We start from the raw sequence: 12,419 nt of genomic DNA on the forward strand, positions 1-12,419 counted from the left end.
TTTAATGCCCGCAGTGAGGCTGCTGTGATGGAGGCCACCGAGGGGCCAGAGGGCCCGGCTCCCACCTCCCCAAGCCCCAGCGCTCTTGCTTGCCACGGGACTGGCAGGTAAAGCTCCCAGGATGCTTTAGGTTTGGGCTGAGAGAGTCTACTTGGATTAGAGAAAGCTGGGGCCTCATTTCAGTCTCCACGCCTGAATTCTCCTACGTCAGGGGCGAGAATTACACCTGGTCCTGGGACAAAGGCGTTGGTTTTCCCTCCTAAAACAGAGGTCTCCCTGCGACAGAGACCTGGGGAAGAGTCCGAGGCCTCACTGCCCTCATGTCCCCTTGGCTTGTCCCTTCTGGGAACCAGAGCTTCTATGGTGGCACCACTCAGACGCTTGCCCAGGAGGGCCACGGAGGAGCCGGGCCATGGGGCTCAGAGGAGGCAGCAAGGGTCCGGGTCGGAGAGCCCAGGCCGTCTCCTGCATGCAGAGCGTGGACACCGGTCTTCCCACACTCTTTATTTGTTGACCCGATCATTCCCCATTCTCTCAGCCGGCCCCTGGCAGAGGGGAAGATGCAGGGCCCAGCTCTCCAAGGTCCAAAACAGCAGCTGACGGATGAAGTCTTGGGAAAGGAGTCTCAACCTCAAGGTGGCTAGGATTGGAGGTGGGTGTCTTCAAGGGGTAGAGGCGCTCCGAAGTCCAAGGTGATGGCTGAGGGGGGAACAGCCCCTGGGAGAACCCCAAAGTCTTCAAGGCAGCACTGTCTGGTGTGTTGAGGTCTCCACCAGTCTTACCTCCAGCCTTGGTGTCCACCCCGACTCCCTCACCCCCATGCCTGGGGCATCTCAGCCAGTGGCTTGGTCTCCTAGCGCTCCCTCTGAGCCTGTGACCCTAGTCCTGGGGTCAGGCAGCACCGCCAGAGGTCTGTCCCTCCGGCCAAGGGGCAGCAGCAGCAGCTTCCTGTCCCGGGGCTGCCTCACTGTCCCGCCTCTGACTCTTCTCAGCCTTGTCCTCCACCAGCCCAGCCATCCCTGCATTCAATTCCTTCTGCTGAGACACTGAGTGGCTTCTGTTCCCATTTGGACCTGACTTGCGATGTCCAAAGGGCATCTTAGGCCCCAAACTAGGCTCCTGCTCTGCCCCCACAAGCCCCAGTCTGCCCATGTTAATAAACAACCCAGCCCTGCCTGGTGTGGCTCAGTGGTTAGAGCGTTGGCCTGTGCACCAAAGTGTCTTGGGTTCAATTCCCGGTCAAGGGCACGTACCTGGGTTGCAGGTTTCCTCCCCGCCCCTGGTTGGGGGGTGCAGGAGGCAACCAATCATTGTGTTTCTCTCTCTCCCTCCCTTCCACTCTCTCTGAAAAGCAATGGAAAAAATATCCTCAGGTGAGGATTAACAAAAATAATAATAATAAACGACTCCATCATCCATGGGCCACGAAGTTAGGGTCCTTCTGGCTCCCTCCCTCCCTCCCTCACGCTGACACTCACACTACCCATACACCCTTCTACCCACATCCTGCTCTGTCCCTGACTCCCCCTCCCACGGCCACCACCCTGATTTGCCCATCACCCTCTCTTGTCCCCCTGCTCTGTCTCTCTCAGCCCTTCCAATCCATTCTCCCTGCCACAGATGAGCGACCTCTTAAATAGGTACATCGGATCCTGTCATCCCCCTCATAAAACTGTCCAACAGCTTCCGATTGCCCTGAGAACAAAACCCCAAACCCTATCTGGGGCCCACAGGCCCTGGGTGACCCAGCCCCAGGGGCCTAACCCTGGCCCTATCCCCTCTTCACACTCAGCTGGGGTCACACTGGCCAGCTTTATGCTCTTTCCATTAAAACAGCTGGTTTACACATCAGGAACCTGTTCCCTCTGCCTGGAACACACTCCCCCAGCCTTTCCTTCTGTTTCTATCTAGCTTCTCGGATGCCCAGTTGACTTTCCACATCAGTCCCAGGAGACTAGGGACACTTCTCTGTCTCGGTTCCTCTCTGCCCGGTCCAGTGCCTTCAACAGTGCCTGGCACACAGTAGGAACTCAATAAATAATTGTTGAATGCACAACAAAGGAGGCCTTGCGTGGGGACCCCCAGGGGAAGGAAACCAGAGTCCGCTGAGGACAGTGTCCAGGGGCCCCCGTGTGGAGGGGCCCCATCAGGGCACTTGGCTGCTGTGGCTGAGGGACCCGGCCTGTCAGAGGGACATGCTGGTGAGATTGTCCTGGCTCAACAGTCCCTTCCGACCTACACCTGCGCCGTGGCCACTGCCCCCAGCACCCCCGCCGCCCCCACAGTATTCATGCAGCCTGTGCCTCAGTGTGACCAGGGCCGAGCCCAGGCAGGCACCGTTGGGCGCGTGGGGCCCGCCAGGCAGCTGGAGCAGCAGGGTGGCCACACCTGCCATGCCATCTTCCGTGGGCTCCAGGGTGATGGGCCCGGCTCGCAGGCCGGCAGTGGTGGTGGGGATGGCTGGGGGGCAGCAGCCCCCTCCCACGGGTCCCCAGGGCCCGCCAGCCCCCGTCAGCAGCAGGGGTGCCAAGAAGGGCTCAGAGCGGCGGAAGGTGGGTGGCGGGAGTCCGGCCGGCTTCCAGGCAGGAACTGGGGCAGCTGGGTCGGGCGGGAAGCAGACGGTGACCTTGGCAAAGGGGCGGCTGGCCATCTTGGTCATCTCCTGCAGGTGCCGGCGCTGCTCCTGCCGCTGGTCCAGGGCCTGCTTGGCCTTCCAGAGCAGCACACAGAGGGAGAGGAAGAGGAAGAAGCAGGAGAAGAAGACGGAGAAGAAGACAAACAGGTCAATGTGGGCCTGGTCCTGCCGGAAGAAGAGCAGGCCCTGCGAGTCCGCCGAACCGTTGGCGCCCGGCCCGCTGGGGTCTCCCACGCCCAGCAGGAGCAGGTAGAAGCGGCTGGACTTGAGGGCGTGGTGCTCGTGGGGGTAGGTGATGACCAGTCTGTCCCGCACGCTATGAACCACCAGCACGGCTGACGGCTCCGTCACGGTCACATAGGTGATCAGCCCCCGTGGCCACACCTCCCGCACCCGTGGCTCCACTGGGGTGCCTGACCCACTCCCGGCCCCTGGTCCCCCCAGATCCCCGGCCCCACGGGGCCCGCCTTCCGCAGGGGGTGGGGGCGGCGGTGGGGGCGGGGGCGGCTGGATATGCACTGTGTGGACACCCGTGTCGGGGGCCACGCGGACCACAAAGGTGTCGTAGGAGGTGGAGACGTAGAGGTCCACGGCCCCGAAGGTCACATCCAGCGTCAGGCGGATGTCCACGTTGGTGAACTTGGGCTGCACACCGAAGAGGACCGTGCGGCCCGGGCCCAGGGCCCGGCGCTTGGGCTCGTGAAAGCAGTTGGTCTGGGACGTGGGGTCCAGGCAGCACTCCTGCTCCACAGAGATGAGGCGGTAGCACTGCTGGCCGCCCAGCGGGCTCCCGTGGAATGACTCCCGGCACTTGGCGCACTGTGGGTGGGTGGAGGCAGCCATCAGGGCTCAGCTCAGTGCCCAGCACTCCTCCAAGCAAACTGGCACCCTGTTCCTATTGGTAGGTAGCAAGGCCCAGTCCCCCCAGTGGCCCAGCTACTTTCTGTGGTCCCCCTGGACCCCCTGGCACAGAGTGGGTTCCTCTCTGTGGTCCCCCTGAACCCCCTGCCAGGACCCTAAACTCCAGCACTGCTATCCCTGGTGTCACCGGGTGACCACAGAGTCCTGATGCTGAGGCCTCTGGAATTCTGAGGCACAGGATGAGGAACTCTGTTGAATCCTGGCTCCACCTCCTCACTAGCTGTGCGGCCTTGAACTAGTGATAGAACCTCACTAAACTTGAGGCTCTTCCTCTGTACGTAGGTAGTAAACATGGCTGGCTCCCAGGGTTGCTGAAATCAGTACAGGGTGGGCCCGTCTCGCTGTTCCTGGACTGGGTTGATAGGTCCTACCTCAGGGCCTTTGCGCTGGCTGATCCTCTACCTGGGTCACTCTCCACCTGCCTTGCCTTTTCGCCCATGTCTGTGTGTCTGGCATCCCGACTCCCATCAGGTTTTTACTCAAGTGTCACCGTCTCACTGAGGCCTTCCTTGGCCTCAATATCTGCCATTTTCGCTTCCCAACACTTCTCGCTCCCCTTGCTGTTTAATTCCCTCCTTACTGCTCATCACTACCACACCGGGCATCTGTCTGACTTGTTCAGGTGTTTGTGGCTGGACGCCCGTGAGAATGTAAATCCCTTGAGAACAGATCACTGTGCCCGTTTCCGTTCCGTACTGTGCCCCAGTGCCTTGCAGTGCCTGCCATCTAGTAGGTGCTCAGTCGTGTGAATGAGTGGATGGATCACAGCTATTTTGTCCAGTGGAAACCACTCAGGCTCTAGGATCGGACCAGGATCAGTCCAGGCTGCACACCCAACTGGCTGACCTGCAGCAGGACATGGCACGTCTCTGAGCCTCGTTTTCCGCTTATATCTCCACCCTGCCAAGGCCCCGCACCGCCCTGAAGAGCCTTCCGCTTCTGTGCGGTCTCCACTGTCTCCACAGCACAGCACCCCTCGGTGACGGGACTCCCCACATCCATCCTCCCTACGCCTGTCGTTACTAGAAGCTAAAGAACCGCTGCTTCATAGCTGCCCACGGAGCTGCTGGAGGAGGGCTGAATTAATCCCTGCGACTTCTTTTTGTGTGTTTTAAGGCCAATAAGCTTTGATTATGTATCAAGAAAGCAAACATTCTGGTCCAGGATGGAAATGTCAAGCGTCAGTAAAGCCTGTGAAGTTCAGTTAGCATTTTTTTTTTTGAAGATTTTTTTTTTTTAAATCCTCACCTGAAGACATTTTTCCATTGAGTTTTAGGGAGAGTGGAAGAGAGAGGGAAAGACAGAGAGAAAAATAGATGTGAGAGAAATGCATTGATTGGTTGCCTCCTGCACGTGCCCTGACCAGGGCCTGGGCCAGGGAGGAGCCTGCAACCAAGGTGCATGCCCTTGACCGGAATTGAACCTAGGACCCTTTGGTCCACAGGCTGACACTCTATCCACTGAACCAAACCAACCAGGGCTCAGTTGGCATTTTGGGTGGAGTTGCATCTTTGTAGATATGATGTTTCTGTAGATGGGTGCTGGTGACTGAGGCAAACAGGGATTTTTTTCTCCCCTCTAAACTAGAGAGAGAACCCTAGCCAGTTTGGCTCAGTGGATAGAGCGTCGGCCTGCGGACTCAAGGGTCCCGGGTTCGATTCCGGTCAAGGGCATGTACCTTGGTTGCGGGCACATCCCCAGTGGGGAGTGTGCAGGAGGCAGCTGGTCGATGTTTCTCTCCCATCGATGTTTCTAACTCTCTATCCCTCTCCCTTCCTCTCTGTAAAAAAAATCAATAAAATATATTTTTTTAAAAAATAAATAAATAAACTAGAGAGAGAAGTCAGTGGGGGGTGGGGAGAGCTGTACTCCAAGGAGGGAACATGGAATATCCATTCTGTGGGAGCGAGCTTGCAACATGGCAGCCAATCTGGTGGCTAATGCAGGGAGCCCCCCGGGCCAAAGAAAGAAAACGGACTCAAGGAATTTGAATATGGGTATCAGTAACGATATGAAGATCCCCTATCAGCTCAAGGTCATTATGTAGGAGCTGCCACTTGGAGGAAAACCTGCCTGAGAATGAAGCCAACACAGAGGAAAGCAGAGTCAATATTCAGGGAAAGGGATATTCCTGATGGCGTTGTGTGAGCACCTGGATCCAACCATTCCTGAAGGCAGACTCCAGACCTCAGTTTTGAGAGCCAATACTATTTCTTTTTTGCTTAAGCTACTACAAGATGGGTTTTCTGGCATTTGCAACATTTAAGTCATGACTATCTACAGTGGAGTCTGTCTCCTCACCAGCCCGAGTGATCTCCCTCCCCCCGCCTGCCTTCCCAAGAGGCTCATTTCTGGATTGTCCAGCATGACTGCCCGGGGCCTGAAACTGACTGGGGCTCAGAAACAGTCTGTCATGCTGACCTTGACCTCATGACCACAGAGTTCAAAACCACAATGTCGGTCCTGCCCGGGCCAGGCTGCCTCCTCCCAGCTCTGATCCCCTGGGGCTGCGGGGCCGTGGCCCGTGACTCATTTCTCCAGCCGCACCTGGTACTTGTAGCAGTCTCGGCGGTCACTGGGGGAGCTCCCCTGGCAGGTGCCCGTTTCTGTGTTGTTCTGACACGGGCAGCCTGTCCCGTCCTGCTCGTTACAGGTATCCGCATGGCCATTACACTGGCACCTGAGGGGGAGGAAGACTGGGGTCAGCGTGCTACACGACCTGCAGGGGCCCTGCTGGACGCTGCGTACGGGAGCTCTAACGCAGGCCAGAGGAGAAAACAGGCTCCCAGAGGCCCAGCCCTTCACCAAGACCACAGAGCTGGTAAGTGCAGCGTGAGGACCAGAACCCAGCTTGCACGGACCACTCAGAAGGAAGGGGTGGGCCGGGGAAGGTAAGCAGCCCTCTCTGCCCACTCGTCTCCATCAGCGCTGCCTCTGAGACTGAGGGTCTCCCATCTGAATCCAGCTCCTCCCTCACACCTGGCCTGGGGGCTCCCGGGGATTTCATCTTCTCCTGAGGACTGGGGCGGGGCCTGCCCCCCAGAGCTCGGCCCAGTGAACAGGGCAAAGGCCCCAGGCCTGCCACGTACTTGGTGCACTTCCCATCCAGGAGGAAGTAGCCGTGGAGGCAGCTCTCACACTTGTCCCCGTAGCTGTTATTCTGGCAGTTTACACACACAGCCTCGTCTTCGCTGGGGCCCTCCGGCACCCAGTTTTCAATCTGGCCCAGGAAGGACAGTATAATCACGAAAAGGCATGGCCCAGCCCCCCTCAGACCCAGGAGTTCGCCACCCCAGGCCCTTTCACCTCCTCGGGATCCAGGGAGTACTTCTCCGGCTCCCTCCTAGCCATTTCAAGCTCCTTCCTGGAGACACAGACGTGGCTGTTGCCACGACAGAAGGTGTGGCAGGGCCGGCAGGTCCCGCCCCCCACGGCAGAACCCACGAACAGCGGGAGGCACTGCTCACAGTGGCTGCCCTGGAAACCAGGGACAAGGTGGTCAGCAGGGTTGGAGAGTCGTGGGGGGCACGGCAGTGGGGAGGCCCTAGGTTCTGAGATTCCCACAGAGGGGCAGCAGGCTCGGCACTTGGCGTGGGCAATCCCAGCCTGTCTGGGTTTCACCCTGCCGCCTTCGCTCACACACCCCTCGTGGCAGGGGGTCCAGTCCTTACAACCCAGGGTGCCGAGCTCAGAAAGCCCCTTCCCTAAATTATTCCAAACCCTCCTCCCCGTACCCACCCTCCCTGGCCCAGCACCAACTCTGTCCCCTATCCCAGGGCAGCCCCTCTGTGAACCCAACCCGGGCGGTGTCCCCAAAGCCTTCCCCCACCTCTCTGGGACAGGGTCATGCCATCCCCAACCCCGTGTGAGGCTCAAGATGCGGGAACGTGGGCTGAGGGCCAGGAAGGCGGGGTCAGGGGCCAGGGCGGGGCGCCCACCTTGGTGTGGTTGCGGCAGAGCAGGCAGTGGTCGCGGGCCCCCACGCCGGCGCACTCGCTGTGGCGGTTGCAGCGACACTCCGTGGAGCAGTTGCGTCCGACAAAGCCAAAGTGGCAGCGGCAGTGGTCAGGCTCCACGCACGAGCCATTCACGCAGCCCTGGGCGCACACTGGGCGGCACAGCCCCGTGACGCTGCGGGGGCAGGGCGGGGTCAGGGCAGGGCCGCGGCCGAGCCCACCCTCACCATGCCCACCCCTGCTGTTCCATCTCTCCCCTCTGCAGGAGCCTGCCCACAGCCCCTCTTCCTGGGGTACCCCATCAAATTCATAACCTTGCCCTCCACGACCTAGTCCCCCTGGATCAATCCTACCATCATCACGCCTTGGACGGCTTGCTTTCACCCTGCTGTGGTCCATGCTCCATCCCTTACTGCTCCTGACACCCTCCTCCTCCAGGCTGTCCGGACCCTCTCCCCTGGAGCCCAGCCCAGGCCCCAGTCCGGCCGCAGCCTCACTTGTCCATGAGGTAGCCTGTCTTGCAGCTGCACTCATAACCGTGGGGCTGGTCATGGCAGTTCTGGGTCTCATTGCAGTCATGGTGCCCGTTTGCACACTCGTCCTCCGGGGGGCAGGACAGGAAGGCCCAGGAGGCCCCAGGACGCCCACACGTCAGCCCTAGCACAAGACACAGGGCGTCACTGGGGCCCCCGTATCTCCCACCAGCCACCCAGGCCCTTGCTCCTACTTCCCCTGAGCCCCACCTCTGAGACAGCCCCCAGCACCCCTCCATGCTCCGCGCCAGCCCCTCTCACCCCACCCCGAGCCCCTCTCACCATCACGGGGGCCGCTGAGTCCACCCTCCAGGCAGCGGCCACCCCCATCCTGGCCCCCCCAGGCACACCAGCCGCAGTGGGGGCGCCGCAGGCACAGGGCGCACTGGGTTGCCTGAGCACAGCCCAGGGAGCAGCTCTCGGGCCCTCGGAGCAGCCGCCCACAGCCTCCGGCCATACATCGCAGGGGCAGGTACGAGGGGCTCAGACACTGTCCAGAGGAGGAGAAATGCAGATCCACTGGGTCAGATAAACACCTCCTGGGTATCTTCCCAGCTACACCCTCTGCTCGGAGAGCTCACCCTCCCCGGCCACCCTGGGTGGACCAAAGTGGACACCACCTGGTCATCATGGCATTCTCCCTCTCAAGCATCCGTTACCGAGTCAGACTGGGGACTTCCTGGAAACTGGAAGATTATGTAACCCGGGGCTGCAGGGCCGTTTGAATGAGCAAATGACCGCAATGAAGAGGAGAGGAAGAAGCAGGGAAGAAAGCGAAGATGAACACCACACCCCCAAACACCGATGGAGCGGCAGCTTTCCAGCTCCGGCTCCCGTCCCCGGGGCACCTGGCTGCGCTCTGCACCAGGCTTCTGTGTTGGTGTAGTGAGTCCTCTCTACCCCCTGGGCTCAGGGCTCAGCTGCTTCTTACAACCATCCCAGGTGGAGAGAGAAACTAGTGTCAGGAGGACCTGGCTGCGGGGCAGCGGCTCCCATCCTAGCCTGGGAAGCTGAGAAGTCCACCAGAGATGGCAGCAGCTCACTGCCATCACTTAGCACATCCTGAGACCCAGACACGGTGCGTAATGAGGGTCAGGCCCCTGGGAACGGACCTCCGCGTATAAGACCATTTCATTTACTGCTCGGGCCTTAAGTAAAGTAGAAGAGGAAAGAGAGTCGTCTGGGCTGGTGGGCTGGCAGCACTTAGGAAAAACCAAAGCCAGCATGCAATCCTGAGACAGAAAACCCCGACTGCTGTGGCCAAAGCTTTGAGCCCACTGAGGGTTATGGCCAGCGATGAGCTGAGGGTTATGGCCAGCGATGAGCTGAGGGTTATGGCCAGCGATGAGCTTAGGGTTATGGCCAGCGATGAGCTGAGGGTTATGGCCAGCGATGAGCTGAGCCTTGCTCAACTGCCAAATTCTCTACCAGGCTAGGTCTCTGATCTAAATTTAGTGCACCCAGCGGCAGACAGCAGAGCAATCTGCAAGTTGGTGGAGAGAAGCCTGAGGCTCCAGTCTGCACAGCGCCTTCTGCTATGACCTCCCTAATGGACAAATGCGATGCCGCCCAACACCATAGCTGCATTGCCTGTAACACCATAGCTGCATTGCCTGTAACATCATAGCTGCATTGCCTGTAACACCATAGCTGCATTGCCTGTAACATCATAGCTGCATTGCCTGTAACACCATAACTGCATTGCCTGTAACACCATAGCTGCATTGCCTGTAACACCATAGCTGCATTGCCTGTAACACCATAGCTGCATTGCCTGTAACACCATAACTGCATTGCCTGTAACACCATAGCTGCATTGCCTGTAACACCATGACTGCATTGCCTGTAACACCATGACTGCATTGCCTGTAACACCATAGCTGCATTGCCTGTAACACCATAACTGCATTGCCTGTAACACCATAGCTGCATTGCCTGTAACACCATAGCTGCATTGCCTGTAACACCATGACTGCATTGCCTGTAACACCATAGCTGCATTGCCTGTAACACCATAACTGCATTGCCTGTAACACCATAGCTGCATTGCCTGTAACACCATAACTGCATTGCCTGTAACACCATAGCTGCATTGCCTGTAACACCATAACTGCATTGCCTGTAACACCATAACTGCATTGCCTGTAACACCATAACTGCATTGCCTGTAACACCATAGCTGCATTGCCTGTAACACCATGACTGCATTGCCTGTAACACCATAGCTGCATTGCCTGTAACACCATGACTGCATTGCCTGTAACACCATAGCTGCATTGCCTGTAACACCATGACTGCATTGCCTGTAACACCATAGCTGCATTGCCTGTAACACCATGACTGCATTGCCTGTAACACCATGACTGCATTGCCTGTAACACCATGACTGCATTGCCTGTAACACCATGACTGCATTACCTGTGCTCCTGGCAGAGACATATGAACGTAAGTTCCGAAAGCAGGATCCAAGCTCATCTACTGACGTGCCCACAGCCTAGCAAAGTGCCTGGGCACAAGGAAGGTGCTCAATAAAGAATTTGGTGGCCCTAGCGGGTTTGCTCAGTGGATAAAGCATTGGCCTGCAGACTGAAGGGTCCTGGGCTCAATTCCAGTCAAGGGCATGCACCTCGGTTACAGGCTCCCGGTCCATGAGGGAGGCAACCAATCAATGTGTCTCTCTCACATCGGTGTTTCTCTCTGTCTCTCCCTCTCCCTTCCACTCTAAAAATCAATGAAAAAAATGTCCTCAGGTGACAATTAAAAATAAAAATAAAAGAAACTGGTTAAAGGGGTGGGGGGAAGGGAGACATCTGTAATACTGTCAACAATAATGTATATATATTATTACTGGTGAAGGGAGAAAGGGAAGGAGGAAAGAAGTCAGCCAGCCAGGGAGGAGAGCATTATCTTGCCTGTGCCAGGCTCTGAGGCCAAAGTTATAAAGAACAATGGTGGATGGCTGAAATACAGCTGCCCGAGCCAGATCCTAACAGCCCTGGCCTGCACGCCGCTTATGCTTGGTCTGTGCTGTGGTGGTTTTTAAAAACCTGAGCCAACCCTTTAACCAGAAGATCTGGCGGAGTCCTCCCACATTCGCAGGCAGAATCAGCTTTGTGCTCTCCATCACCTGCGCCTGCCTCAGGCCTGGAGCTGCCCTGGAGCAGGCGCACAGGGGCCGGGAGCAGCACGTGCTCTTTCTGGTCCCTGGCGCACCCACAAAGACAAATGATGGCAATCTCAATATCTGGGAGGAGTTCCATCACCAGACAGACCCAGGCTGGGGGCGGAGAGGCCTCCGCTTGCTAAGGACCGACACTGCAGGGTCACACCGAGCCCCCACGGGGACATCCACTCCCCCGCCACGCAGGGATCCTCCAGGTGTGTCCCAGAAAGTGGAGATTGGGCATCTCCCCGTGGGTGGAACCTGGGGCGTTGCTGAGTTTTTACTTAATGGCAGGCTCTGCTCCATGTTCTATCAATACATCCTCCCATTTAATTTGTACAGCCTGCCTATGGGATGGTGTGGTGCAACACAAAAAATAATTTGGGTGTTTTTTTTTAATATATTTTATTGATTTTTTACAGAGAGGAAGGGAGAGGGATAGAGAGCTAGAAACATCGATGAGAGAGAAACATCGATCAGCTGCCTCCTGAACGCCTCCCACTGAGGATGTGCTCGCAACCAAGGTACATGCCCCTGACCAGAATCGAACCTGGGACCCTTCAGTCTGCAGGCCGACGCTCTATCCACTGAGCCAAAACAGTTAGGACTAATTTGGGTTTTGTCCAATTCCTGGCACAAAGCTACAATTTGCCAGGAGCCCCTTTCTCCCATGAGTTTATGAGGTAACTTAGGGAGGGTCACCAGAAAGATCAAATGATTAGAGGGGTATAACTTTTAGCCCCACCCACTGACCCGGTGATTGAGCTCTATAAAAACTCTTGAGAAAAACAAGGCTCAGAGTTGGTATACACACCCACTGGGAGGCTAGTGTGCCCAGAGAGGGCATGGAAACTCCATACACCCGCCTCATCTGGCCCTATTAACCTCCTCACGTGGCTCTTCCTAAATCACATCCTTTATAATTGTAAGGAAATGCTTCTCTGAGTTCTGTGAGCTGTTCTAGCAAATCAGCAAACCTGCAGAAGGGTTGGTGGGAACTGGATCTATGGCTGGTGGGCCAGAAGTGCAGGAGGCCTGGACTTGTGACTGACGTCTGGAGCGGGGGCAGCCTTCTGAGCTCTTTAACTTGTGGGACCTGACACTGCTCCAGGTGGAGAGTGTCAGAAGTTGGATTCCAGGTTGTATCTGGAGAACTGGTGAATTGGTCACTGGTGTTGAAACCCTCAGATGGGGCCCAGCCAGTTTGGCTC

General features: G+C 57.4%; 1 protein-coding gene across 1 annotated transcript in view; it reads right to left on the reverse strand.

Annotated features, from left to right (window-relative positions):
• Window positions 1-484: 484 nt before the first annotated feature.
• The window catches only part of MEGF8 (multiple EGF like domains 8), a 41,800-nt gene continuing 29,865 nt past the window's right edge, over window positions 485-12,419 (reverse strand). Inside the window, exons 35-41 of the mRNA XM_079800007.1 lie at window positions 8,328-8,535; window positions 8,010-8,169; window positions 7,495-7,687; window positions 6,863-7,033; window positions 6,646-6,776; window positions 6,104-6,236; window positions 485-3,454 (exon numbers count right to left, since the gene is read on the reverse strand). Coding sequence (XP_079656133.1) covers window positions 2,186-3,454; window positions 6,104-6,236; window positions 6,646-6,776; window positions 6,863-7,033; window positions 7,495-7,687; window positions 8,010-8,169; window positions 8,328-8,535 — 2,265 coding nt within the window. The 3' untranslated portion in view covers window positions 485-2,185. The remainder of the gene's footprint in view (window positions 3,455-6,103; window positions 6,237-6,645; window positions 6,777-6,862; window positions 7,034-7,494; window positions 7,688-8,009; window positions 8,170-8,327; window positions 8,536-12,419) is intronic.

The sequence above is a fragment of the Cnephaeus nilssonii genome, assembly GCF_951640355.1.
Source record: "Cnephaeus nilssonii genome assembly, chromosome: 20".
In the NCBI taxonomy this organism is placed as follows: domain Eukaryota; kingdom Metazoa; phylum Chordata; class Mammalia; order Chiroptera; family Vespertilionidae; genus Cnephaeus; species Cnephaeus nilssonii.